Raw genomic sequence first — 27,976 nt, 5'->3', positions numbered from 1 at the left:
TTGAGTGCATTTTTGTTTTCCCCTTGGGTCTTTCGCTTTCCTGTGTATGCATTCGTACGTAAGCCTTATTTTGCGCAACTTTTTAAAAAATGGAAAAAATATAATATTTTTTTAAGTATTCGTTTTAATTAATAATTTAGTGCTCTTTTTCTTTAAGCATTTTTACATTTTGAGTTTGAAAAAAAAAAAAAAAATACAAGATAAAAAATACAAAATACAAAAAAGATATTAAAAAATAAAAATTATAAAATAAAGAGAGCAAAAAAGGAGTAATTATATTTGCATTTTTTTTACAGTAATTGCATATATATTTACATAGTTCTGTATGCGTTTAAAAGCCCAAATTTTTTAAAAATACGCTGATTATATTTTCGCGCCCCCTTTAAAAGGTGAGGAGGCCGCATACACACTTCTCACCAAGCTCCGCATATGTGTGTACGTGCGTGTGAACGTTTGTATGAATTAGGTACTTATATATATATATATATATATAAATAAATGTAAATGTACACACGCATACCCTCATTTCTGAACCTACTAGTGTACTGATAAACACTGTATGTTTGTGTGCGTGTGTGCGGGTGTGTGTGTACGAGCGCACCTTGAGCAATTTATGCAATTTTTTATTTGTAGCCTCATTATTTTCACAGTTATCCATTTTGAAGTATTATTTTTTTTTTTTTAATGTAGCTTGTTTTTAGCGTATTACATATAAAAAAGAACATATAGCATAACACATAGCACTTATAACTAAGTACATATCACATAGCATATATTTCATACATCATCTCACATGTTGCGCAGTACATTTCGCTTATTGCACACCATATATTTTTTATTTTTCTCGTTGTTTTCGTACTCCCCTCCTCCCCTACCCCTCTCTGCTTTTCGCTGTTTGTGGCACCCACAAGATGTATAAGCCTCAATGGACTCCGAAGAAATTGTGTGTGCAAACGTGAACTTGAAATTTTATATTTTTAAGAGTATAGAAAAGGATGAAAATTGTTTATGTAATAACTTTACAATAAGTTTAGCAGATGTTAATGATATTGAATCAAGTAACAGTTCGAAGGGGTACTTTATAAAAAAGCTTCACGACATTTTAAAAAAAAAAAAGAGAAACGAATATGAATGTATAATCAACGGCACAATAACAGAAATAGCAAATTTTCTATTTCAACACTGTGAACTGTTTGTACAAATAAAGAAGGACGACGATGATTTTAGAAATAACATTGTTAATGATAAAATAAATAATAACAGCGACGATTTGGACATTTCCTCTTGTTATCAAAATGACGAAAAAAAAGGAGAGTTGGGGAAGAATAAGAAGAAGAAGAAGAATAAGATCCATTTACTAAGAAGTGTAGATATACATGATAATATAAATTTTGAAAATGATAACATATATTTTAAATGTTTATTTAAAGATCTAATAAACGATTTTGAGCATTTTGAAAATAATAAATATGAAAACATAAGTAATTTTTATATAAGCAATGATTTAATATTTTCCATATGTTTGAAATTAGAAGAACATTTAATAGATAGAAACGATCTGGAAAAGTGTAAGCTCCACGATCATAACAAGAATAACGTCTTTTTTGAAAAGTATGATCCTAAGTATAAACACATATTAAAATTATTTCATTTTGATCGTATTTTTTATTTGTATATAAATTTTCAAGATTATAAGAAGCAATTCTTTCTGGATAATACGATAGAGATTATTGTAGGTGATTTGGTACAAAATTTGAGTGAAAAGGCATTACATTTAGATAGTAGTAATAATAGCACAGAAAAAAATGATTCTGGTGCACCTAAGAATTGTGGATCGAATCATTTCTATAGAATGATGTATGCTGATAAGGATGACAATGCAGCGGATATACGAAGCGCCTTCAACATAGGTTGTCATTACTCTCTAATACTAATTGACAATGTGAAGGAGTTGAACGACTATTTTTGCATTAATGATATGTATATAAATTTTAATAAAGAAAAGTTAGAGATAGAAAAGAAGGGAATTTTTTCACCTACATGCAACACAAACGGTACATACAACACAAATAGGAATGGAACTAATAGTAAAGGTAATAATAACAGTAATAGTAACATCAATAATGGTAGTAGTAATAATAGTGGTAATTCCGAAGCTTGGACTTGCTATAAAAATTTCAAAAAGATTACCTACGATTTAACCACATCTACCAGTAGAGTACCCAGCCTAAATTTTAAAGCTAGTGTTATTTCGATTTTTCTAAATTCGGATGGGTATAATACAAATGATAAGCTCTTAAACTCCATTGATTACAGTCTCTGTTCTCTACCTCCAAATTGTAGTAACATCAATGGTTCGTGTAACAACAACTCCGTTTATCATAAGCAAGCAGTTTATCATAGCGGCGAGGCATATCATAGCGAAGCACCATATCATAGCGAAGCACCATATCATAGCGAAGCACCATATCATAACGAAGCACCATATCATAACGAAGCACCATATCATAACGAAGCACCATATCATAACGAAGCACCATATCATAACGACGGAACAAATTCGAAGGCGAACTTCTTCTATCCTAAGGAGCAGTTTAAGCGCACAAACGACAACTTTATCTGGTGCGAATTTTTCTTATCAGTCCAAAGTTGTCATGTTTTGGAGCTAAGTAATATTTACTCAGAGAAGAGAAAAGATAAGCAGAGTGAGTTTTTCATAAAAATAAATTCCAACTTATTTCAGCAGAAATTTGAGTCTTCCTTGCATGCATTTCAGGAGAACAAGCAGGTAATTCGAGCTGGTCATGAGTGATAAGTGATAGTTGGACGGGTCATGGAAGAACTGCAAACGTTGTAAGAGTAGGGGAAAGCGCAGGTTTTCAGTTCGTCCGCTCGATCATCTATCCACCATTCATCCGTGCGTCTGCCCATTCGTCCATTTATGAATATTTGTATGCGTATTTGCGTACGTGCTTGTATACACGTTGCTTTTGAATCCAACTTTTACCTATTTGTTTCATCCTTTTTTTTGTGTTTTACTTTGCGCAGATCGAACTGAACAACTGCAATGTCAGTCACAACGTTGATTTGAGAGAAGAAGACATCCTAAGTTATTTCGAAAACAAAATTATTAATTTTGAGTTATCAGTAAAAGAAAAGGATATCGATATTATAAGTATAGGTTCAGGAGAGTTACGCCTGAATATGGTGATAGATGAACTCACAGACATAATTAAAGAAAGGAGCTTTGAAAAGTATTATAAATATAATTTCACAATCCCTCTACATTTGAATGTATTTAAAGAGAAATACTTAACGTCTGAGTTGAACACTGAGGTGTTTTTCAATCTTAAGGAGAGTGACAAAGCTGTAGAAAAGGAAGGGGTAGCTAGGAAAGCGATGTGTGGTATAGCGACAAGACGTAAAACCACCAGCACGGATAACAGGAAAAACGTTTTGGGAATCGAATCGAAGAGTTTTTCAAGGGACAAAATTCCAAGTAACATTTATGAATTTAAAATGTGGAAGGAGCAGGAAGAAGTTAATATGAAAGAGGAGTTAAAAAAAAAGGAAGAAATATTGGTTCGAAAATTTACAAGAAAGTATGACCTTATGGAGAAAGAAAGAAAAAATGAATTTGAAATAAAAAGAAATGAATTAAAAGAAATTATTATTCATATGAAAGAACAACAAATAAATATGATAAGTCATAATAATATAGTAATATCAAAAGATAAGGAACTAAATGAAGAGATACATATTTTAGAAAAAAAATTAAAAAAAATAAAATTTGCATATGAAAAGTCTTTATATCTGTTTAAACAAAATTTACGAAAAAATAATTTAAGTGAAAGTATGATAAAAGAAAACAATGAGTTAAGAATGAATTATCATAATTTGTCCAAAAAAATCAAAACACTCCAAAAGGAAAATGATCGAATGAATTATATTTTAAAAAGATACAATAGTAAAGACAATGCAATTATTAGTAATACCTACTTTGAAAAACTAAAGGACGAGTTGCAGCATTTAAAAGAGTATAAGGATAAAACCAAAGAAGCACACAATGATGAACTAAATGAGAATTTAATTAATTATATAGAATCCATTCAAAAAAATAGAAAAAAAATACTTCAAATTATAACTAATTTTACCATACAGTTAGAGCATATTTATGACCTAACACACAACGAAATACTTGAAGACAAGTTTCACTCAATCATAGAGGAAATAAACCAAATGAAGTCCATAATTGATGAGGAACTGCAGGTTGAAAGTGTCCTTCCCGGGGTGAGCCCAGCTTTACTAAAAACCGGAAAGATGCACGGTGAAGAGCATACTGGCAAAAGAGAAAGCGTTACTGTTAGCTGCACTAAGGTTGGAAGTGGTCAAGTAAGAAGCGGTAAGAATGGAAGTGGCAAGGTAGGAAGCGGCATGATCGGAGGAGGTAATGTAGGAATTAGTAAAGCTATTCGTGGAAACATCCGACTTGGTAAAAATGTTTGTGGTGCCTCTCCTCAAACGAGCAAACACAAAATTGGTGAAAACAACCCAGCGGATAAGGACCCAAAACATCAGATGTACTTAAAAAAAGGTGCTATGAAGGAAAAGAATCTATATGGTAGGGAAAAGCTAACCAAACTTGTAGGCGAGAAAATAAACAAAACAAATTTCACCATGCGTAATGAAACGGAGAATGGAAGTAAACAGAAAACAAAAAACGCCAACGCTAAAATTGTTGAAAATTTAAAAAGTGAAATAAATAGATTAATAGATACAGGAATATATAACGAAGACGACCAAATAATTATAAATATGAAAAAAAAGTTAAACACTCTACTTATGAGCTGCTAAAATTTGACACTAAAATGGGAAAGGGGAACGTTGGGAAAAAAAAAAAAAATTCAAAAAATTCAAAAAATGCAAGATATATAAGAAATTCGCCAAATATGCGAAATATATGAAATTTAAGAAATGCACTTAATTAACAAAATTATCCAAATATACCTGTTTAGCAAACCGTTGCAGATAATTTTTACTCTATGAACATATTTAATTTTTTTTAAGCTAATATGTTAAGGCTCATATGAAAAAAAAAAAGAAGACTTGAACTTATATTATTATTTTTTTTTAAGAATATTTTCTCATCCTTACGCATGCCGTAAATACACATTCAACATATGCTTACCCCAATTATATATGATTTTTTTATGTCAACATTTCGTGTTATTACTTCATACCATTCGTGTTATTACTTCATATCATTCGTGTTATTACTTCATACCATTCGTGTTATTACTTCATATCATTCGTGTTATTACTTCATATCATTCGTGTTATTACTTCATATCATTCGTGTTATTACTTCATACCATGGTGCAGATCTTCGTTTGAAAAGTTACAATGCTTATTCGTAATAACAAATTTTAATGCACAAGATATTCGCGTCCACGAACGAAGATACAAAATTTATGAATACAGCGTTCCCATGTACAGCCGTATGCACTTAAATACATACACATATATATATATATATATATATACATACATATGTTTGTAAGTATGGCATGTATATATATGAATTATTAGCACAGTATGTATTGATATACGGCATAATGTGAAAAATATGTTTTGTTTAAGAGAATTACTGTAATGGCACGCCTTTACTTTGTTCATTTTTTTTTTGTTCATTTATTTTTTCGAAGTCAATTTTTTAGAAACAATACATATATAAGTGAACATGAGCGTATTTGTATATATACACATATATATTATATACTATATGTGAGTTTCCTTTTTTTTTTGCTTTTCTTTTTTTTTTTTCCTTTTTAATACATTACCATTTTTGAATTTGTCATTTTAGCAATTTTTTTTTAAGCTTTTTTTTTTTTTTTTTTGAAAACTTTACCAGATTTTGCAAAATTCATATAAATTAGAAAAAGCCATTTTCTATATACTTTGCGAATCGTTATATGGGTATACATTATTGCTCATTTTGTGACAGAGTAGAAAAAAAAAAAAAAAAAAAAAAAGGGACGAAAGGTTAAGTAAAACTAAAAAATATATATTATCTTGGTATATCACCTGGTGTTACATTTCTCTCAAGTGGAACTAAATGCATGTATACTGTGAAGATGGATGTATGTATACACATATATAAATGCACATATATATATATATATATTCATATGTATATGTGTATATATGTGCTTATGTATATGTGTATATATGTGCTTATGTATAACTTAAGGTTGAGAAAGGTGGTTCATCACTAAAAGTATGTAGTTAAACACGTGCATGCGGGTACAGATATGTGTATTTATATGTGTGTATGTTAGTACGCATGTATGTGGGTATAGTCCTATATTATATATGTGTTAAGCGCATCTGAAGGGGTAGTAGTTTCCCGTCACCTGGAATACCTGGAGAAAGTTGAGCATATCCACATATATAATATATGCGTAGGAATTTGTTAGCCTACCCAAACTTCAGTTGTGCAGCAAGAATAAGATGCATATAAATCAAAATGATGGAGAGGACGAATACAGAGACTATCAAGGGATTAGTTACGGGTTGATCTTAAAGAAAATTGTAAGGAGATCAATAAATGATTGGAATCTTTTTTGTGAAAGAGTAGATGATGATAGTGGAGAAAATTTTGATTATTTAAGAAGTGCATTAATACAATATTGTAGACATATGAGAGAATGTTTTTTAAAAATATTAGAATTAGATAAATTTCGAGAGAGATATAAAGAAATTAATGAAATAATAAAACACATATTTGAACTTAAAGAATGTTATGAAGAATTAAAAAATAAATACCAGTATGATATGTATTTATGTAAATTAAAAAGTATGAATTTACAACTTAATGAAAATAATGTTCTTTGTGCATTAGATTTATTGTCTACAAAAAAATATACAAGATTTCCATTACTCTTTAAAGATATTTTAAGAAACCCTACAGACTTCTTTTTACCTAGTCTGGACAAGAATAAAATAGTCATTTTGAAAAAAAGAATTGTTGATGAGTTTTTAATAAATTATTATATATCAAAAATACCAAAAGATAAAGTTAATTTTTTATTTTCAGATGGAATAATTGAATTAGAAATAATTGATGAAGTAAGAATTTATTTGATTACAGATTTTTTTATGTGCAAAATTGTAAAAGCCGAAATTTTGTTTTCAAGCTATATCAATCTACACCCATCTCATAACATTAATCTGGTCAATCTATTAAACCACTCCATTGTGCAAAAGCAGCAAAAATGTTTCATAAATTTGGCTAGTCAGAGTGGAAGGCTCGGCGGCGTTAGCGGTGATACGGGCAATGCCATTAACGAGCATAGTGATAATAATAATTATTTTGACAGTAGCAGTGATAGTAGTGGCAGTGGTAGTAATGGCAGTGGCAGTAGTAGCAGTGGCAGTAGTAGCAGTGGCGGCCTTAATAAATGGAACACCGATCAAACGAACTATGTGAATGGTCAGACGTTCGAGTCGACAGTTGAGAAGATAGTTGTACAGGCAGAGGGGAGCATGCATCCTGTCGACACAGATAAAATGCTGGATGAACAGGATGAATGGGATAAGCGGAGTGACCAAGATGACCAGGATGATCATAAGCCGCTAGCTGCCATGAGAAAGGATGGGCAGGACTATGCGGGTATGTCTGCAGGAGAAGAGAAGGATGATGGAAGTACTTCTTCGGTGGAAGAAGGGGTAGGAGGAACAGGAGGAACTGATCGTGTAGACAACCCCGAAAGTGAACAAGAAGGAAGTAATTTCCATTTCAATTTTTATAATAAAGAAAGAAGAGGTAAAACTTTTAAGAAGCATAATGTTAGGTACACAAATATACATAGTATTGAAAATCATTACAAAAGTGATGGAGAGAAGGGAATGAAAAGGGACGAGTTGACCCTTTGTGATATATTTTATGAAATATATAAAATTAGTCATTTTTATTGTAGTTTACAAGTACTTGAATTTTTCAAAGGGTGCGTGAATCAGTATAACTCCTTTAATTATAGTAAAAAAATCTTCCATATATATAAGGAGTACCAACATAATAGTAACACCATTAATAGTACCAGTAGCAGTACCAATAGCAGTACCAATAGTAGTACCAATAGTAGTACCAGTAATAGTAATAGTAACAATAGTAATAGTAATAATATTGGTAATTATGTTGAATTTACTCCTTCCTGTTATAATTACAATTTAAATGATAAAAACTGCTTACTTCATTTAGATATACATTTGTATAACTTTGAGTTGGGAAAAGACATGTATAAATATTTTAAAAAATTGCCATTAATTAATAAGAATAATGAAAAAAATATTATTTTAAAATTTGTTTTGAACAACCTGAACGGAAATATAAAAGTGTTCTTGTGGCCATTTAGCTATTTTAAAAAAAAAAAAAGTAAAATAAGGAAGCTAACGAAAATAGAAAGGGAAAAGCATAAGAAAGTGGAAGTGGAAAAGGAAAAGGAAACGAAAAGAGAAAAGGAAAAGGTCGAGGAAGTGGAAGTGAAAAAAGAAAGCCCCCCTTTTGACAACATATTGACGTATTATGAATTTTGTTTTTGTAATTTCTTGAAAAAAAAAATTAGAAAAGCATTTATCTATAACCCTGCCCATATCCATTTGGAAAATTGGCTAACAAAAGTGTCCAACTGTGTGACTTATTTTTTATTTTCCATTTTGAAAAAATTCTGTACAAGTCATAAAAAAAAAAATAAGAGGAATAAGAAAAATGCACACAAAAAAATAGCGCATGACTCTAGACGGAGTGAGATATCCTTTGACAGTAACATAATAAACGTTCATGAGCTGATACTGGACTATTTCTTCGATCTGCGCCACATCGAACGTGAGTTAAGGTGCTTTGAGGAGGGAGTTAAGGAAAAAAGAAAAATGATAAAAGTGAGGAAACAGAAATTACAAGAAATAGACCAAATGGACAAAATGGATAAAATAAAAATAGTAAGCCCCTTTAGCGGTAGCAAAAATAGCGAAAGTGGAAGTAATAATAAAAATTGCAATACCGTCGACATTAATAAGGAGCCTTCCGATCGATCATGTTGCTGCAAACTTGCGTCCTATGTGGACATTAAAAACAAGCTAAGAATAATTTACGTGAAAAAACCAAATGGAAATATATACATAATGAGATACAAATTTTATCAACAAAAAATTGATTTATTTATGAACACACAGAATGAAAAATTTTTTTTCAAATGTCATTGGGATAAGATATTCATAGGTGTAATTAGTTTATGTTATAATTTAAAATTAATAATATATATAATTTATTTGTTGAAATACTTTTCTTTATATGTATATTTATATAATTTATTAAAGGAGCGATTTGTTAATATAAACCCAGGTAATTTTTGTAATTTCCAATTTTCAAAAAATGAGTTTTTTCCAAATTTTTTTTTTCATAAAATAAGGCTATTTGATTTTTTAAAAAAATACGACGATTATTCGTCAAATATTATATTGGCAAAATTTATTGAGCAATTTTTTTCTTTTATTGATTTTTATTTCTACTTACACTCGGAAGTGTCTAACACATGCACTAACAACAATGATGAAGAGATGCAAAAATGTATGAAACGTTTAATCGGAGAAAGTCTTTTAAGTAATCATGAAAATGTGTCTTATCAAGATGGTTATTGCATCAGTGTGGGAAGCTCTCAGGAGGGGAGCGATTACAGCAGTGTAAACGGGAACAAAGGTCGAAGTATTAGTAGTGTCAGTAGTGCCAGCGGCGGTGTTCATACGTTTTGCAATAAAAACGAAGATTTCCAGGAAGCTCCCGTGAACAGCAGCAGTGTTATCGGAAAGGGAGGTGTCAAGTATCCTACGTATCGGAATAAATTTTTTTCCGTGTTATTCTTCACAATATACATACAGGATAACAGTGTACCTCTGCTGTTGTGTATACTCGTTGAAAAATATTACATATTTCAAACGTACATTGTTATTTCGTTCGAAGGTAGGAGCAGTAACAGGAGCAGTAGTAGAAAAAGCAGCATGAACAGGTACAACAACAGGAACATCGACGAGAAGAGCAAACATTTTGAAAAGGGGGATGAATCGAATGAGGAAAAGGAAGCTCCAAAAAACCGTTTCGTGATTCCATTAATTCATAAAAAACTTTCTATCAAGAGAAAACTAGACGTCTATTTTGATAGCGTGCTTGATTTAGTTCATAATTTTTCTCGTATGTTCACTATTTTGAACAAAATTTCAGAGGTTAATTTTGTCTGCCCCGTTTTTCGAACACATTGTAGTTTATCAGATGAACTGGCAAGAGAAGCGGCAAAAAAAGAGGCACAAGAAACGGTGCAAGAGACGGTACACGGAGAACTGCACGACGCAGCGCAAGTCTCACCACACATCGTAGCTGGGGTACGGCAGAATGGAAAAAGAAAGATGGCAGACTGCATGATTCATCTTGTTGATGAGAAATATTATGAACTGTTCATAAAAAGGAAGAAGAAGAGGACTTTCCTAGATTTGCAATATTTTATAAATAAAAATAGTTCTAATGACTCAAGTGATATAAGCAAGAATTACTTGAATAACTACATAGAGAATTATATGCTACGTTTCCACTGCTCATTAGAAGACGACTATTATTTAAATGAAGTGTTTATGAGGATGAAGGAAAAAAGTACATATGTGTTTCTTTTAAAAATTCTGCCATGTGGTTCCTTTTTTTTTAAAATTCCTGTAAAAGAAAAAAAATTTATTAAAATTAAGGACTTCAGTGTGATGAAAAATAAAGACGTGTCCCTTATTCATAATAATGTAGTTATAAATATGAAAATAGGTAGAAGAGGGAAAGGAGTGAAAAAAGGAAAGGTACTGAAGAGGGAAAACAGTGGTGGAAAAGGTAGTAGTAGTAGTAGTGGAGGTAGTAGCAGTGGAAGTGGTAGTAGCAGTGGAAGTGGTAGTAGCAGTGGAAGTGGTAGTAGCTACGGTAATAGCAGTGACGGATATGATAATAAAAGTAGTGTGGAGGGGAAGGGTGAATGTGAGAAAAAAAAGTGCAACAGTTCTAGGGGGGCACTGTCCTGGACACATACAAAGAAGGACTGGGTCATATTGAAAAAGTTTTACCTACTGGTAAATGATGAATTTTCATCCTTAAATATTTTACATTTATTTTCAGTTATCATTAAATCGTTTTCCATTATGAGTTTATTTAGTGAACTTTATTTTATAGAGAAATTATTTTCACCAAATATTAGTGTTCCATATTGTCACTTGTCCAACATTGGCGTTATGTATTTTTGCAGTTACAATACAGATATTGCATGTGCTATAAACTTTAACATCTTGAATAGTAGAAGTGATGACATCGCTTCGAATTGCGCAATTAGTGGTGGTGCAATTAGTGGCGATGCAATTAATGACAGTGCAATTAGTGGCGGTGCAATTAGTGGCGGTGCAATTAGTGGCGGTGCAATTAGTGGTGGTGCAGTTCATGATAGCGCTTCACACTTCTTATTTTGTGACGATGGTAAGGAAAAACTAATCCGAAGCCATAGTAGCACAAGGGAAAAGCGAAATAGAGAAGTTACCACCTCGAAATATTTAAATTTTAAAGTTCTTTTGACAGATATGATGTATATTGACATTTCCTTTAATTGTGCTATTAATTGTATAAATGAAATATTTTTAAAGGAGAAGAAAAATTTTTATATGTATTTAAAAAAGAGTAGAAGCATTTTTAAAGTGTTAAAATTAATATGTTTCACTTTTGAATTTCACTACAATTTTTATATTTTAGTTAATAAGACAAATGAGCACTTAAACAAAATTCATTTTTTAAATGAAATAACTGCATGTAAAACTTTCCATTTGCATTATGAAAACCTTATAACAGTAACCTTAACATATAATGATGCATTACAGGATCATATGAAGAAGAAACAGTTGTCCTTTTACATAGTACTTCACCCAAAGCACTTTTCCAAAATTATCATTATTCCTTATTTTAGGTGCTTTTATGGTGGCAAGCCTGGCGGTACGTATAATGACAAGTTTGGGGGAACGTATAATAGCACTTCTGCTAGCACCAATAGTGCAACTAATAAGGATAAGGACCAAAGAAGCCAATTTAGTGTGAACAACTTTTTTAAAAAGGAAAAATTCTTCCAAGACATACAAAGGAAGCAAAGAAGTCATCCGAAGGAAGGCAGTAACAGTGCTTGTAGCTCAAAACACAAAGCAGAAGCAAAAGGAGCGCAAGCATTCATTCCATATAGTAATATCATTATTGACGACTTAGATGAGGAAGATGTACTCATCTATTTGTTCTTAAAATTTTGCACCATAATTAGTATAAAGCGCGTGGGTGAGTTGCACATTAGCAAGTTAAGCGATGATAAATATGGTGGGTTTTGCTCCTCTAGCAGTCGCTGCAATTTGTTTAGAAATTCTCAAGGAGGAGAAGCAGGTAAAGAAGCGAGAAACGACTTGGGGAACAACTTGAGAACAGACGCAGAAGCAGGGGAAAACGTTTATACGAGGGACTCGAAGATGTTTGAACAATATGACATGTTCATATCAAATATAAAATATTTGTTCAAAATAAAAAATAAAATTATATTATCAGAAGTGCATTTTTTCCCCCCTACATTTCTTTGCTCAACGTTATACTCCTTTATAGAATTTTTAAGAACATTAAAAACTTGGGTTCTTTTAATAAGACAGTTAAAAATACATTACACAGATATTACGGTAAGCAGTTCAAAGATAAGTAATGTGTTTCAGTACATAACAGCATTAAAAAGGGAACGTGCCGTTTCATATAAAGGCAAAGATGAAGCTCAGGGGATTGAAGAAGTCAAAAGTGAACAACATATCAGTAATTCGAAATGTGATTATAAGGAAATGAGAGAAAACATTTTCATACACTTGGTATGGTTTTTGTATAGTACGAAAATATTTTATTTAGAAGGACCACAACTAGGTGAAGATAAAAGATTTAAGAGAAACTATGAATTCTTTTTGAATAAATCCTGTGCAAATCCTCCCGGTGGTAAAAAAAGGGAAGACAGTCATTTGTGTCCAAGGGAGGAAGAAGCGGACGGTAGTATTGGGAAATGCAAAAAATTAAGAGGGGAAGGAAGGGTACCTATCGGAAAAGAGGGCGAAAAAGAACACAAAGCATGGATAAACAGAGTCATGGTCGAAGGAGAGCCATTCAGCAGAGAGCTAATCAATGAAGAGCTAATCAACGAAGAGCCGATCAATGAAGAGCCAATCAATGAAGAGCCAATCAATGAAGAGCCAATCAATGAAGAGCCAATCAATGAAGAGCCAATCAATGAAGAGCCAATCAACGAAGAGCCAGTCAACAAAGAGCCAATCAACAAAGAGCCAATCAATAAAGAGCCAATCAACAAAGAGCCAATCAACAAAGAGCCAATCAATAAAGAGCCAATCAACAAAGAGCCAATAAAAACCAAAGATGATGAAAATACTAAGATTGAGATGAAAAAAAAAATACATTCAGACATTTGGTACCTACTAAATGGTGATGAAGTACATGTAGATGATATAAATTTAAAAAAACTAACTTATATGGTAAATGCCTATTCTTTTAATTATGCTGATATATTTTTGAAAAAAAATACACAAAAAATATTGATTGGTAAGAAATTTATGCAGAAAGTGTACTCACTGCGATTGTGGGAATTCCAAAATATGAACGGTTTTAAGGGGGAGAAGAAAAGTTTTAATGATCATCCTAGTGAAATAGGTAATAACCCCAATGATGCAAATGTGGGACATGTTTCAAAGATGGAACGAGGTGATCACGATGAACTTAACCTGATACATCAACTTAACAATAGTCCATATTTTCTGAACAAAGTCAGGAAAGACGAGAAAGGCACGAAAGATGTGAAAAATACGAAAGACGTGAAAGACACGAAAGATGTGAAAGACACGAAAGACGTGAACAACCTGAACAACCTTTCCTGTGCAGGTAAAAAACTTATCAGCGAATGTGATGTGCATTATTTGTTGCATTCGGTTAGTATCTACTTCGAAAATGTTGGAGAAACTATTGATGAAAAAGAATCATGGTTTTACTGTAACAGAAATTATGGAAGTAATAATAATTTGCAGAGTGGAGAAAGAAAGTTCATTCTACATGATGAAAACATTTTAAGAGAAAATTCTAAAATTAATGTATCTCTTAACTTAATTTACAAGTATGTAAGAATATGGCTATCAAGAATGAATTACAATAGCATTCTTTCCTTTTTTGTTATAATCAATGAAATAATACATGATAAAAAAAATATATGTGAGTTCTCTTCATTAATCTTTAACAGTGTTATATCATACCATGAGCATTTAAATTTTTGGCTAGCTGAAAAACCAGAAGCATTAACAATGCCATTTATTGAAACTGAGTTTGTTATTGATGAATATAGTGGAAATGGAGAAGACAGAAAAAAGGATAGTAGTGAAAAAGGGGGGGTTAAAACTGACGATAAGTTTATTGAATTCGTTGTGCCTTTTACCAAAGAAGGGGAAAAGAAGTACATGATGTTGGATGAGGACAGTAAAAACTTGGATAAATCATATGGTGAAATTATCCCATCACATAGCACAAAAAACATAATAAATGATAACAATACATCTAATATTAGCAATAGCGTTTCGAATAATGTAGAGGGAAAGGATAAACGTAATGAAATGAATATAAATAACATTGAAGGCAAAAATATCAGTATACATTACAAAATGAGAAGGTATATGCCTTGCCCATTCAAATGTACATTAATACGTACCAAGGAAAAAGTAGACATTCTGAATAAAACAAACGAATGCATTTCTTTAACTTTTCATATATCATCCTTACCAATAAAAAATTTAAAAGAAGTTTATATAAATAATGAATCATTTGTTAAATTTCTCGTTTCCAATAAAATTGATTTAAATATAGCACACCAGAGAATTATGAAAATTTTGCAAAAATATGATCTCATGCCGAACTATTCTCTTGTTGCGTCTCAGACCGTTCTGCATTTATCAACATTTGAGTTACTAGTAAAAAATTACAACAAAGATGAAAACGTAAATTAAGGGAAAAAAGGCCGCAAAATAAGCGGATAATCGAAAGCTTATGCGCGTAAAATATTATTGCATAAAAAAAAAAAAAAAAAAAAAAAATGAGGCTTTCCACAAATAAGAAAGACCTTTAAAATAACGACGAGCATAAAATTTATAAAAATTAATTTACCATAACGTGAATTTTTTTTGTTTAAACTGAGGATGTTTGGAAAGCACAATTGTGCCACGTACATTTGTAAGCTTATGTTAATATACTTGTACGTATATATATACTGTATGTGAATGTATATGTGTATATATACGTAAGTGCGAAAAAAATTTCAGTTTTCATCATAATATGAGTAGATAAAAAACTTTCCAAAATTTTTAGCGTGGAATATTTCAAAAATATGTATTGGTTTAACTGGTAGAATGAGAACATATGTTAATAATTTAAATTATTACTTTTTTCATTTTACATTTATGGAAGGGATGAGAAAAAAAAATAATAAAAAAAAAAAAAAAAAAAAAAAAAAACATCAAAACGGCAAAACAGAAAAACTGACACAATGAACAATTTTAAAAAAGCGTCTGATTTCATTTATTTTTGCAGCGCCTTTAATATTTACGCATTGTTAATGAATAAGCGATTAGATAATTTTTTTCGAGTGAAAAATTTTCCAGAATTACAAAAAAATATTCCAGCTTTTTGTGAAGGTATTAGTACACAAAGGGAGAGCAACACAATAATATATGATAAAAAAAATAGTACAACTGAAAAACGAGTGGAATGTGAGATAAATTGTAAGAATACTTCAAAACAAATATTAAAAGAAGAAGAAAGAATTAATGTATATAATGAGAGTCTTATAAAGAATATAAGGGATGATAATATAATATATAACCGAAATAGTAGACATGTCAAGAAAAATGAAGGGTATAACTATCATAACAGTACGGCAAAGAAATCTATTTCTTTTTTAAATGGAATAGTTTATACTGAAAAGTACAATGAAAAAGGAATTCCGAATGATCAAGATAAGGATGATGTTAATTATGTTAACCCATTCAGTGACAAAATTTGTAGTAATGTAATTAATACTGAAGAAGAAACATGTAATGATGGAAATAATGGGAATGAATTAAAAACTGAATTAAATAAAGAGTTAACGAAGGATATAATAAATTTAATTGAAAATATACTGAAAAAGCATAAGATAGTTTTATTTATGAAAGGAACTGCTTTAAATCCTTTTTGCAAATATAGCAGACAAGCAATTCATATTTTAAAATTAAATAAAGTGAAAGAAATTCACACTGTCAATATTTTGGAAAATGAAAAATTAAGAAATGCTTTAAAAATTTATTCCAAGTGGCCTACATTCCCTCAGTTATATGTGAAAGGTACATTTATAGGAGGAATAGACCGAGTACAACTGTTACATGATAACAATAAATTAAAGGAATTAATAGAAAATTTGTTAGTAGTTAACCACATATCAAATGAATGAATGGGAAGATAATTTTTTCTTAGAAACCACCTGTCACACTGGGAAAATAGGCAGGGCCTTTCGTTACACAGAATGGTACATATATGTATATATATATATACATGTATGCGTATGCATATATATATCAGCTTGCTTACTCGTTTCAACTTGTACGATAAAATATACCTTTCAAATAAAGTCCGTTTTTTGTCGTTTTGTCGAAACGTATAATTTAAAACTTATTTATTTAAAATTCTTTTTTTTTTTTTTTTTTTTTTCATATACATATATATATGGAATTTTTCATTTAATTATTTTTATTCTCTTTTTTTTTTCTTTTTAATTTGCTATTTTATACTAACATTTTGCTTATTACGAAGCGGTTAATTTTGTGAAAAAGGGAAATGAGGATTCGAATGAACCATATTCACAGAGTAGGGCAGAATTTATACAAACAAATATATTCGGGCGTACATATATGTACAAAGCTGTGTATGTGTGGGTATATGCATACCGTTCACCAACCCTTATGCACAGTGTCCATGTGCTTTATTAAAAATTTATGTCTTCAAATAGTTTCACATCTTTTGCCCAACATTCAAAAAAAATAAAATATAATAAATAAATAAAATATAATAAATAGATAAAATAAAATATAATAAATAGATAAAATAAAATATAATAAATAAAATAAAATATAATAAATAAAATATAATAAATAAAATAAAATATAAAAACACAAATTGGCGAATTTATTCAAAGAATATTTCTACTTGAATTCTGTTTTACGTAAGATTATAAAAAGAGGCTAAAAAATTAACAACATTTACAATGTATTTGTGGGGAAATTATTATATTAATAATTTCAACTTGCAGAGGAGTTTTTTCGCTGTCATTATCTATGTTTATATGCACGAACGTACATAAGTACAGGGGTACGTGTGTCTGCTTGTATGTATTTATATATATATAATTATATATATATAATTATATATTTATACATACGTGCGTGTTTGCGCAAGCATGTTGTCTTACGCATATTTTAAATATTCTTGTTACATGAACAAGTAAGGTGATATTTAAATTACATTTACATTAAAATTTTTTTTTTTTTTTTGGCTAGCTGCAAAAAATTGTACATATCTTTATCTAGCTTGATTGAAAAATTTTTCTGGAGCTACAAAAAAGAGTATTGTTAAATGAGTAAAAATCAAAAGATTAAATTAAAGAAATCATAAGGAAATAATTTCCATATGATGTGATTTTTTTTTGGAATATAAAAATGAAAGAAATCATTGTATTTTTCAAAAAATTGGGGCAAATATTCACTATATATCATTTTATCGCCATAATCCAAACTTGATTCTGGTACATAGGCAAAATGGAAATTCTCATTATTGACAATATCATCATCATTTACCATAAAAAAAAAATCTTGTTCTTTTTCCTTGTCTATTCGACTACCGCTTGAAGTTGAAGAACCACTTTTTATGCTATGTTTATCAGTATAGTTTCTTTTCTTTTTTTTATTACTATAATAGTTAGGCTCATAAAGTGTTCCTTCTTTTTTTTTTTTTTTATTAATTAGAAGAAGATAATGAACAGTATTTTGAAATTCACTTGGATATTCAGAGAAAAAATTTTCTTTCCATTCATTCGGAGCAAAACATATATAATCCCAGCTAACTACTACTGCTTGATAATTCCAATACCTGTGTTTTACAATATTACCAATGTGAAACATGGGACTACTTTTATAAACTCTTTTTCTTATATAATTTCCTAAACCAAAATCATACATTTTTCCGAATTCTATTTTCTTTCCTTTTGGTACTGCTTCGAAGGAAACCATTTTTGTGTTTTGAAAAATTTTATATTTTAAGCTATAAAATTCTTGTAAGTATAATTTGTCTTCATTACTAATATAATTATCACTTTTCAATGTATCTCTATTCATGTGCTTATTGTTATGTGTGTGCACCCCTGGTGTGCTTTTTTCCCCTGCTCCTCCGCTGCTTGGTTTGGAGGTACATTCGCTGCATTGTTTACATTTATTCCCACATGGTTCACGTGAATTACCACTTCGAGTGTTACCACTGCTAGCACAGCTATCATTATGACTGTTTGTGCGATTACATGAGGTGGACCCCCCCTGCAGTTGTGAGCTTGCTGCGTACACGTTCTTAAAACATTTGATAACTTCTATTTTAGCCTTCATCGACGTGTGTAAAGTAGGGTGAGCACACAACAAGGGAGATGTAACGTGAATATAATAATGACATTCCGTTGACTGAAATACATTAATAATTTTTGTATGCATTTCATTTTTATAATGCAAAGAACAATCAAAATAAATTGTTGTAATGTAATCATAAACTTCCTCTAAAGAGTCTTTGCATTTTCCTCCTTTTAGATCAAAAGCTAAAGCTTTGTAAAAATTTTCATTTCCATATTTTAATATTTCCATGGGCTTATCAATTACATATGTACTCATATAAGGGATTCTATTTAAGGAGAAGGAAAAGTATGGCCCATACAATGGGGCATAATGGGAAAAATAGAATGAGCTAAAGGAGGGGTGGGAGTATGATGAAGCTGCTGGGTGAGATGAAGGAGAGGGGAGGGAAGTAAATGCTGGAAGGGATGAATTTGTGGGGTGAGACGATAATGTGGAAGGCGATGATAAAGAGTGAGATGATGAGGGATGAGATGATGAGGAATGAGATGATGAGGGATGAGATGATGAGGGATGAGATGATGAGGGATGAGATGATGAGGGATGAGATGATGAGGGATGAGATGATGAGGGATGAGATGATGAGGGATGAGATGATGAGGGATGAGATGATGAGTGGTGAGGTGATGGCAGGTGAGGTGACAAGGGGTTAGATGTAGTGGGTTGAGCTGATGAGGACGGCCTTAAAATAGAAGGTAAGGGGAATAAAGAGGAAGTATCTGATGGTGATACGTTATGAAAAGAAGTACTTGAATACTCTGTTTGATTAAAGGAATTTTCCTCTGAGTTGGGAAATGACAAAGGTGATGAAAAAGTGTATGTAGAGAACACATGAGACGTTGTATATAAAGCGTTCGATTGTGATATTGTACTTTTTTTCATTTTAAAATAATTTTCTCTATCTTTTTTCAATTTATAATTCATTTTGAGAACAGGAAATATGTCATATGTTTTTTCGTAAAATGCTTTCCCTTCATTCAAAGAAACATAAGAAGATCCTAACGAAATAATTGGAAACTTCACTTTCCCATAATCATCTTTTCTATATTTAATAACACTATAAGGTAAACATATCTCATATGTATATTCATCATTTTTACTAAAGTTATAACACTTGTTCATTAGATTTTTCAATAAATAATGATTTGGGGGATTTATTCGATCTGTGTAATTACAAAACATATATGCGCTTATAGTAATACGATATAAATTTTCTGCATTCGGGAATAAAAAATTTAAATTTTCATTTAGTTTATCTTTTAACGCTTTATAATATTTTTCACCATATGAATACAAAGAAAATGTTTTAAAAAATGATATACCACTGTCTTTCCATTTTTTTCTCAAAATATTATAAAGTTTTATCAAATTTGTATTAACATGTTCATATATTTCAAAAATTAAAGGATGGTATACCCTATCTAATTTTTCAAAACTATTAACTCGGACATTATTGTTACCACATATATATAACACTTCAAAGAAGTATTTCCCATCCGTATAATACTGTACTACTGTGTTGTTAGCAAATAGTAAATCTCTTCCATCTAAATAATTCGACACTGATACATGCTTCTTATCCTTACTAAAATATTTTGTAGTAACAAATGAAACTGATTTATTTAAACAAATTTTTAACATGTTTTCTTTAGATGAATATGCATCAATACACATATTATTTATAGTTAACATCTTCCCTTTTATAATATGATTTTTTAGTGATATCTGATCATTCATTTTGTCGTATTTTCTATATTTATGGTATACATTAAATTTATGTTTATAAAAAATATAATCATATACCCTTTTGAAATTACACTTGGGTACTCCTTTTACCTCGCCATGAGGATAGCTCCTTCCTCTTTTAGTATGTTCGACTGGGTTCCCTTTGCTTCCACGTGCTTGTGTCTTTCGCTTCTCTATCGCATGGCCGCATCCGCTTCCACTACTACCACCGCTGTTGATACTCGCTTTCGGACTAGCTCCTACTTCACGAACGGGCGAAATGTCCTCATCCCCCAAAGACAGATTATAAGTTATACTGTTATCGGCATAGGTTAAAAGGTAGTTCCTACTTAATTTTTCTTCCACGAAATTATTAATACCATTAGCATCTTCTATATTTTTAAATAAGTCGTATTCCTCATTACATTCCAAATTATCGTCATAATTGTCATTCGAATTATTTAATATACACAGAAGCGAATCTTTACCTATAGTTACGTTTGTATATTTTAGTGACTTATCTAAATTAAATAGTTCACTAGGTATGCTATAATCTAACTGTATTTGATATTTTGTATTTAAAAAACATATGCATGCTAATATGTTTAGAGCTATTAAAAGAAATATAAGCATCTTATCATACTTTCTTTTTTATTTTGCACATTAAAATATATATTTAAAAATCAAATTCTGCTAAGCTGTAAAATTTGCATACGCACGCGTGCGGAATATATAGATTATAATATATATATTAGAGCACTAAAATGTATGGGAAAGAAAAAGCAGTACTTTTTTTATCTATTTATTTGCTCATTCGTTTATATGTTTAACTGTTCACTTGTTTATTTATATAATATATATATTTTTTTTTTTTTTTTACGTTAATGGTAAACCAGTTGCAACACAATGTGTTGAGGCTAAAATGAGCTTAAAAAGGAAAAAAAAAAAAAAATGCGTACTTTAATGCACGAATACATACATACATGCATACATACATACATACATGCATACATACATATATACATAAATACATACATACATACATACATACATCCATACATAAATACATACCACATATATATACACATGTATATATACATATGGGTAGAGAATAAAAAATTAACAAAATATAAAAAAACAAAAAAAAGAGTTAAATATAAATTCAGCTGTACAGATAATACAAGTCGAAATTCTTCTTTTCTTTTTTTTTTTTTCTCAGTAAATATCTGTTAATTTTTAGAGGCACAATTTTTTTGGTGCTTTTTTTATTTGTTTTCCTTTACATTATTATGAATATTATTTTATAAAATGCATACAGGGTATTGAATTGTAATAATATTGTGTTATGTTATATATGTACATATGAAACTTAATCATTCGTTGTTATTCGGATTTCATTTTCATTATTTTATTCTTTTTATACAATTTTTTTTGTGTAATTTTTCCTCATTTTTTTCCTCTTTATTTTTTTAGCTTTTCATTTATAATATATAAAAATAAATGATACATTTTTTGGATATCTTTTCTTAAATGTAAGCATATTTCATTATGTAAATATTTTATAGGAATTAATTTCTAAATTATCCTTTTTATTGTATTTACAAATGTTTTAAAGAGATTGCATAAAAGGCTTTGGGTATTTTTTTTATTACCCTCAAAAATATTGTGCTTAATTTTGCTATATATATTTATATATATTTATATACACTTGTTTTTTTGTTGTTCATGGTTTGTTTTGCATTTATATGAATACCTTTTACTGGAGCATGAACGGTATAAAATGCTTGTTTCATTTATTTATTTTTCTTTATATTTAAGTTAATTAAAAGAAATATCTTGAGGTGCCGCAGCACAGGTGAGAGTTATACATATATACACATATATATATATATATATATATATATATATATATATGTGGATCAATAAGTTTACATATGTATATATATGTATGTATATATGTGTATATATGTATATATATTTGTGTATGACCTTGGGTACATGTACTCTTGCGAATAGTTTAGCCTAGTTAACGTCTTTTTCCTTGGGAAGATGCTACTTCTTTGATTGCACATTGTGGGTTTATTTTTATATATATGCACTTGTTTACTGTAGATACCGAAGGAAGAAAGACTTGTGTTAAGCTTTTAAATATGATAATGTTGTGTAATTCATTAAAAAAATGATGAGAATACGTAGATTAAAAGAAGAAAGAAAAGAAATAAAAAAAAAAAAAAGTAAAAGAATTGGAAATTCTGAAATATGTGGCGAAAGATATTTCAAATTTCTTACAGGGAATTTTTTTTTTTTTATAATTAGAAGTTTAAATCTTAATTATATTTAGTTAAAATAGGAAAAAAAATATAATTGTAAACTCTTCTAAACAATTGTATATATGGAAAACAGCATATATGATATTTGAAAGAATGTGACTTGGAAAATATAGTAATTATTTTCTATATTTTATTATTACGTCCTTTTAAATAATATATATATATATGTGCAAAAAAAAAAAAAATGAAAAAAAAAAAAATCCCCGTTTTTATTATTATTTTTTTTTTTTATTTCTTTTCTTTCATAAAAAATGTTTGTACTGTAAAAAATCTTTGGTAATCTGATTTTTAATGAATAATACATAACAAAAAAAATAAATAATTATATCAAAATGTAGAAGCGAGAATTAAATGGTTAAGAATAAATATGTTAATACATATCAAACAACAACAAAACAAAAACAGCGTTAACAGCAATAACAGCAATAACAGCAAAAGAAAAAAAAAACATTGAGTCAAACCTTTCTCTTTTTTTGAAGTTTGATAAAATATACAAAAAAAAAAAAAAAAATACATAAAAATATTAAAAATGTACAGTGTTCATATAAGGAACGCGATATATGTGTAAATCATACAAAAAAAAATTTTCACTTAAAAAAGTTTTGGTAAATATTTCATTGAATTGTCAGTGGACAAATGAGCAAGCATATAAATGTATACATGTATATGTACATACAGATGTATATGCATGTATATATGTATGTATGTATTTGTAAATTAAAAAGTATCGGCAAATTAAAAACGATTTTTACATTTTATGTAAAGTTAAATGCAGCTTTTAAAAAAACATTTTAAGCAGTTGCTATTCCATCTGCATTAGTAAGTTCCTCAGAATCCGCATCATTTCCTTCTTTCAATTTTTCTCCTAAATTATTTTGAAGTTAAAATAATACCATGAACGTGCGAAAATTGTACATATTATAGTTCATTAAATACAAGTTGCAAATCAAAATTGTGCACATTTATATACATATATATATATATATATACACTTACGCCCGAAACACATTTTTACATGTACAGTACAAAATTATATGAAGATGTAATATTTATATGCACACAGCAAAGCTGCCTATGAGTGTCCTGTACTAGGCATAACTTTGTATACTCAGCATAATTTTATGCTCACGGAATAATTTTATGCTCACGGAATAACTTTATCCACACGTAATAATTTTAGTTACACGGAATGAATGTATACACATGGAATGAACTTATGCACACGGAATGAATGTATGCACATGGAATGAATTTATGCACACAGATTGAATTTATGCACACGGAATGAATGTATGCACATGGAATGAATTTATGCACATGGAATAATTTTATGCACACGGAATAATTTTATGCACACGGAATAATATTATCCACACATAACAAATTTATGCACACGGAATAATATTATCCACACATAACAAATTTATGCACACGGTATAGGTTTAAGCACATACAACAATTACATGTGCACACACATTTATACATACACTACATATATGTAGAAAATATATTCTCAATTTGTTTACTTTCTAGGATTATGTTTCCAATTCGGTAAAATACTGAACCAATGAGATAGCCAACCTAAGAAAAAACAAAAAAATAATAAAAATAAAATAAATATTTATTGCGACACATTTGTATGATATTTTATAAAAAAAAAAATAAAATAAATACTTTATTTTGTTACGTTGTATATAATATATAATTGTGCTATTTTTTGAAAGATCAATTTTTTATACCAATGTTACAAAGTCTAATATACGTGGTTCCCTAACAACATCACCCTATAATAAACAAGAAAAAATAAAAAAATGGAATTATTTACAAAAAGGGTTATTAAAATAATCATAAAATGAGTTGTACATTAATGCATATTTTTACAAAATGTGTAGAATGAATTTAAATAATGAATACTACAAATGTTAACGAAAAACTAAAAATAATAGTGTTACCGCAAGGAATTTAAAATAGTATGCTATTGCTATTGCTGGTCCTTGGATACAGCTAACGATAGTGTATGTCATAGTCGAAAACTTTTCGATTATCTGTCGCGTAAAAAAGAAATAAAAAATAAAAAATTAAAATGGATTAAATATAGCGTATATTCACAATTCAAATGAGTGAAACTGGGAAAACACAGAGAAAAACGCAAAGAAAAATGCCCCATAATATGTGTTGTTATTTCCTTGGATTTTTTTTTTTTTTTTTTATTTAGTTCTTACATAACTAGTGATTAAATTGTCACATATATTAAAAAAGGAATAAGCTAAAAGTGTTTTCTGTAGAAGTATAAAAGATAATAATGAAGGGAAGGGAAGATGTTTTGGATTTTAATTTATTCATTATTGTGTACATGATTTTCAGTATTTTTATTACCCATGCTCCGTCACAGTCGTCACACATTTTAGCCATACCAAGACCGCAATTCTACGGGGAAAAAAAATATTTTGTAAGTATTAATGACTGGTCCAAAGAAAGAAAAAAAAAATAAAAATAAAATAAACAAAAAAAAAAAGCATAAAATAAACAAAAAAAAAGCATAAAAAAAAAAAAAAAAAAAAAAAAAAAAAAAAAAAAAAAAAAGTGAAAAATGAAATGCACAGTACATGTAAAACGGTAAAAAAAGTACAAAACTACAAAAAAAAAAAAAATTTGCAAGTAGTAAGGTGCATAAATAAAATAAACAAAGCTATTGTAGACAAACTAATTTTTATTGATTACCTCAACAATGGTGTTTTTTCCGAAAAATAGGCAGTTGAAACCGTTCTTAATGTTTGAGCCAATTTCAGAAAATGGCAAATGAACTAAATATATTTAAAAAGGGAAAAAAAGAAAAACATAAAAAAATAAAACAAAAAAGATAGTAAAATTGCGACCAAAATGGCATAGCAAATAATATAGAATTCGCGAATTCATTTTATCTCATTTTAAGCATATAAAAAGAAGAATTTTCAATTTATAAATACGTTGCTTCAAAAATGGGAGAGTGTAGACCGGCAAAATAAAACAGGTTGTAAATATTTGAAAAAAAGATACAACGGCCTGCGGAAAAAAAAAAAAAAAATTTGGTACTTTATATTTGATTAAACTGAAAATGAATATATATGCCATGTACTTTAAACGTACAAATATTTATTTATTATTATGTAATACTGTATAATATATGCATGTAGGTATGTATTTATGTACATGTGTACATATATATATCGTATGCAATGGAAACTATTCCCTTACATTCAATCTTAAAATGTCTATCTTGTGTTTCTGAAAAACTATCTCCCTTGTCATGTTTGAAAAACATAATGGCTACAAATAAAAAAAAAGAAAAATAAGAAAAAGTACACAAAAAAAGAAAAAACGAAAAAACTAAAATAAAAAAAAGAAAAAAAAAAAATGTAAAAGGTTAGAAATAGCTAAAAGGAGCAAAAAGTGATGAAAAGGAGTAACAAAACTGAATGAGCAAAAAAGACGTCCTTCTTCACTATTCCATGAAAGTATGAACTTACAACTAAGGAACCAATCAAGACCAAATTAAAAATAATTGAATTTTCTTCTTGTGTTTCAAATGATAGTATCATCTCTACTATAGCTATGGTTACCACTATTATAACAGCTCCTAGGTAATTAAAAAGGTGATATCTAAGGGGAACATGCAAATAAAATTAGGTCAATGAAGCACTTCCGTTGGATGCTTACAACTCTTATAAATGTGATCTCAAATGTATAAAAATATATATATATGTGTGTACATATATGTATATATATACCCACGTACACGCATGGGCATGTGCTAATTATATTATTTTTTTACCTGTATCTTAGGATCAAAAAACAGAAAAACATATTTATTGGTATACTCAACTGCAAAACGAAGGACTGAATATTTCCTGTGGTTCTTGTAAGTCCTTAAAAAAAAAAAAAAAAAAATATATAAATATATATATATATATATATATATACATACATGTGCACATAACCCACACGTACACACAGAATAGAGATGTTATCAAAAGAAGCAAAAATGTAAAAACGTACGAAGAGCGATTTCTAAACTTCTACGTTTATGTGTATTACCTATGAATGCAAGTATTACTGAAGAGGCATCCAAAATCGATATGGCGAAGAACTGAAGCCCAAAATTTTGTTGTCTTTCCTATATGTAAGAAAAACGAAACACGTTTATGAGTATAAGCGCGTTTAGGACATTTAGCACACTGCTTAACATATATAACGTTTGCAGTATAACGTATAGCATATAATGTTCAATGTTTCATTTTTTTTTTTTTTTTTTAAATTATTAATAGCCACATCCCCCTTTTCGTTCTAACCTTTGCAGACATTTTTGAACGAGTAAAAAAAAAATATAACGAGGAAAAAACAACCATACAAATAAAGTTATGAGTTTCCGATGTTATAAAGCTATAATTGCCAATTTTATTTAGTGTTCTTTTTGCTAATATTTTATTCATTACACACACACTCAAATATATTATACTTAGGGTGTACATGAATATATTTTCCCGTATCTCATGAACTATCAGACTGAAGAAGTTCGTAATTTTACTTATGACGGAAATTCTATGTTGAATATCATCTAAAAGGAAAGGAAAGAGCAAAAGGAGAAAAAAAAAAAAAAAAAAAAAAAAAAAAAAAGATGAAAAAACGGAACAAAGAAGGATAGAAGTATGAAGTATGAAGTATGAAAGCAGGAAGAATGAACAACAAGAGCAAGCGCCATGATTAAATGGAAAATAAAATGGAAAAAAAGTTTTCATTCTTTTCAGCAGCACTTCCGTTCTGTACTAGATTATCCAGGTCTCTATAAGGTGTGTCACTTTTTGTTTTATGGTTTCCTTTATTTTTTTTTTTTTTTATGATCTTCATTGTTACACAGTAGTTTTATAAAAATTGAAAAGAAAAGAGAGAAAGAGAGAAAAAAAAAAAAAAAAAAAAAAAAAAAATAGGAAAGGAAACAGTAAAAAGTAAACAGTAGGAAGTAGGAAGTAGGAATTAGGAAGTAGGAAGTAGGAATTAGGAATTAGGAAGTAATTACTAAAAAGTGAACGCTAAGTGGTAAACTGGCTGTAAATTATTTA

At 29.4% G+C, this 27,976-nt stretch overlaps 5 protein-coding genes across 5 annotated transcripts; 3 read left to right on the top strand and 2 right to left on the bottom strand.

Moving 5' to 3' along the window:
* Positions 1 to 925: 925 nt before the first annotated feature.
* On the top strand, positions 926 to 4,854 carry MKS88_000469 (Cg7 protein; the record flags this gene model as incomplete). The annotated part of the gene is made up of 2 exons (XM_067215761.1): positions 926 to 2,788; positions 3,049 to 4,854. The coding sequence occupies 2 exons, from the start codon at positions 926 to 928 to the stop codon at positions 4,852 to 4,854; spliced, it is 3,669 nt and encodes a 1,222-aa protein (XP_067075706.1).
* A 1,656-nt stretch (positions 4,855 to 6,510) lies between these two features.
* MKS88_000468 (Cg2 protein) lies at positions 6,511 to 15,132 on the top strand (the record flags this gene model as incomplete). The annotated part of the gene is made up of 1 exon (XM_067215750.1): positions 6,511 to 15,132. The coding sequence occupies one exon, from the start codon at positions 6,511 to 6,513 to the stop codon at positions 15,130 to 15,132; it is 8,622 nt and encodes a 2,873-aa protein (XP_067075705.1).
* A 536-nt stretch (positions 15,133 to 15,668) lies between these two features.
* Positions 15,669 to 16,610, top strand: MKS88_000467 (glutaredoxin-like protein; the record flags this gene model as incomplete). Its single annotated transcript, XM_067215738.1, has 1 exon — positions 15,669 to 16,610. One exon carries the CDS (start codon positions 15,669 to 15,671, stop codon positions 16,608 to 16,610), a length of 942 nt encoding a protein of 313 aa, XP_067075704.1.
* A 1,189-nt stretch (positions 16,611 to 17,799) lies between these two features.
* MKS88_000466 (cg1 protein) lies at positions 17,800 to 21,183 on the bottom strand (the record flags this gene model as incomplete). The annotated part of the gene is made up of 1 exon (XM_067215727.1): positions 17,800 to 21,183. One exon carries the CDS (start codon positions 21,181 to 21,183, stop codon positions 17,800 to 17,802), a length of 3,384 nt encoding a protein of 1,127 aa, XP_067075703.1.
* A 2,488-nt stretch (positions 21,184 to 23,671) lies between these two features.
* Positions 23,672 to 27,764, bottom strand: MKS88_000465 (chloroquine resistance transporter; the record flags this gene model as incomplete). The annotated part of the gene is made up of 14 exons (XM_067215717.1): positions 23,672 to 23,745; positions 24,407 to 24,461; positions 24,620 to 24,664; positions 24,833 to 24,925; positions 25,103 to 25,159; positions 25,257 to 25,307; positions 25,602 to 25,684; positions 25,875 to 25,922; positions 26,115 to 26,186; positions 26,398 to 26,519; positions 26,692 to 26,785; positions 26,955 to 27,033; positions 27,209 to 27,474; positions 27,671 to 27,764. The coding sequence occupies 14 exons, from the start codon at positions 27,762 to 27,764 to the stop codon at positions 23,672 to 23,674; spliced, it is 1,233 nt and encodes a 410-aa protein (XP_067075702.1).
* Between the last annotated feature and the right edge of the window lie 212 nt (positions 27,765 to 27,976).

This window comes from Plasmodium brasilianum, chromosome 1 (genome assembly GCF_023973825.1).
Source record: "Plasmodium brasilianum strain Bolivian I chromosome 1, whole genome shotgun sequence".
NCBI classification, from domain to species: domain Eukaryota; phylum Apicomplexa; class Aconoidasida; order Haemosporida; family Plasmodiidae; genus Plasmodium; species Plasmodium brasilianum.
The sequence above is the reverse complement of the archived record's forward strand: the minus strand, read 5'-3'. Positions and strand labels throughout refer to the sequence as shown.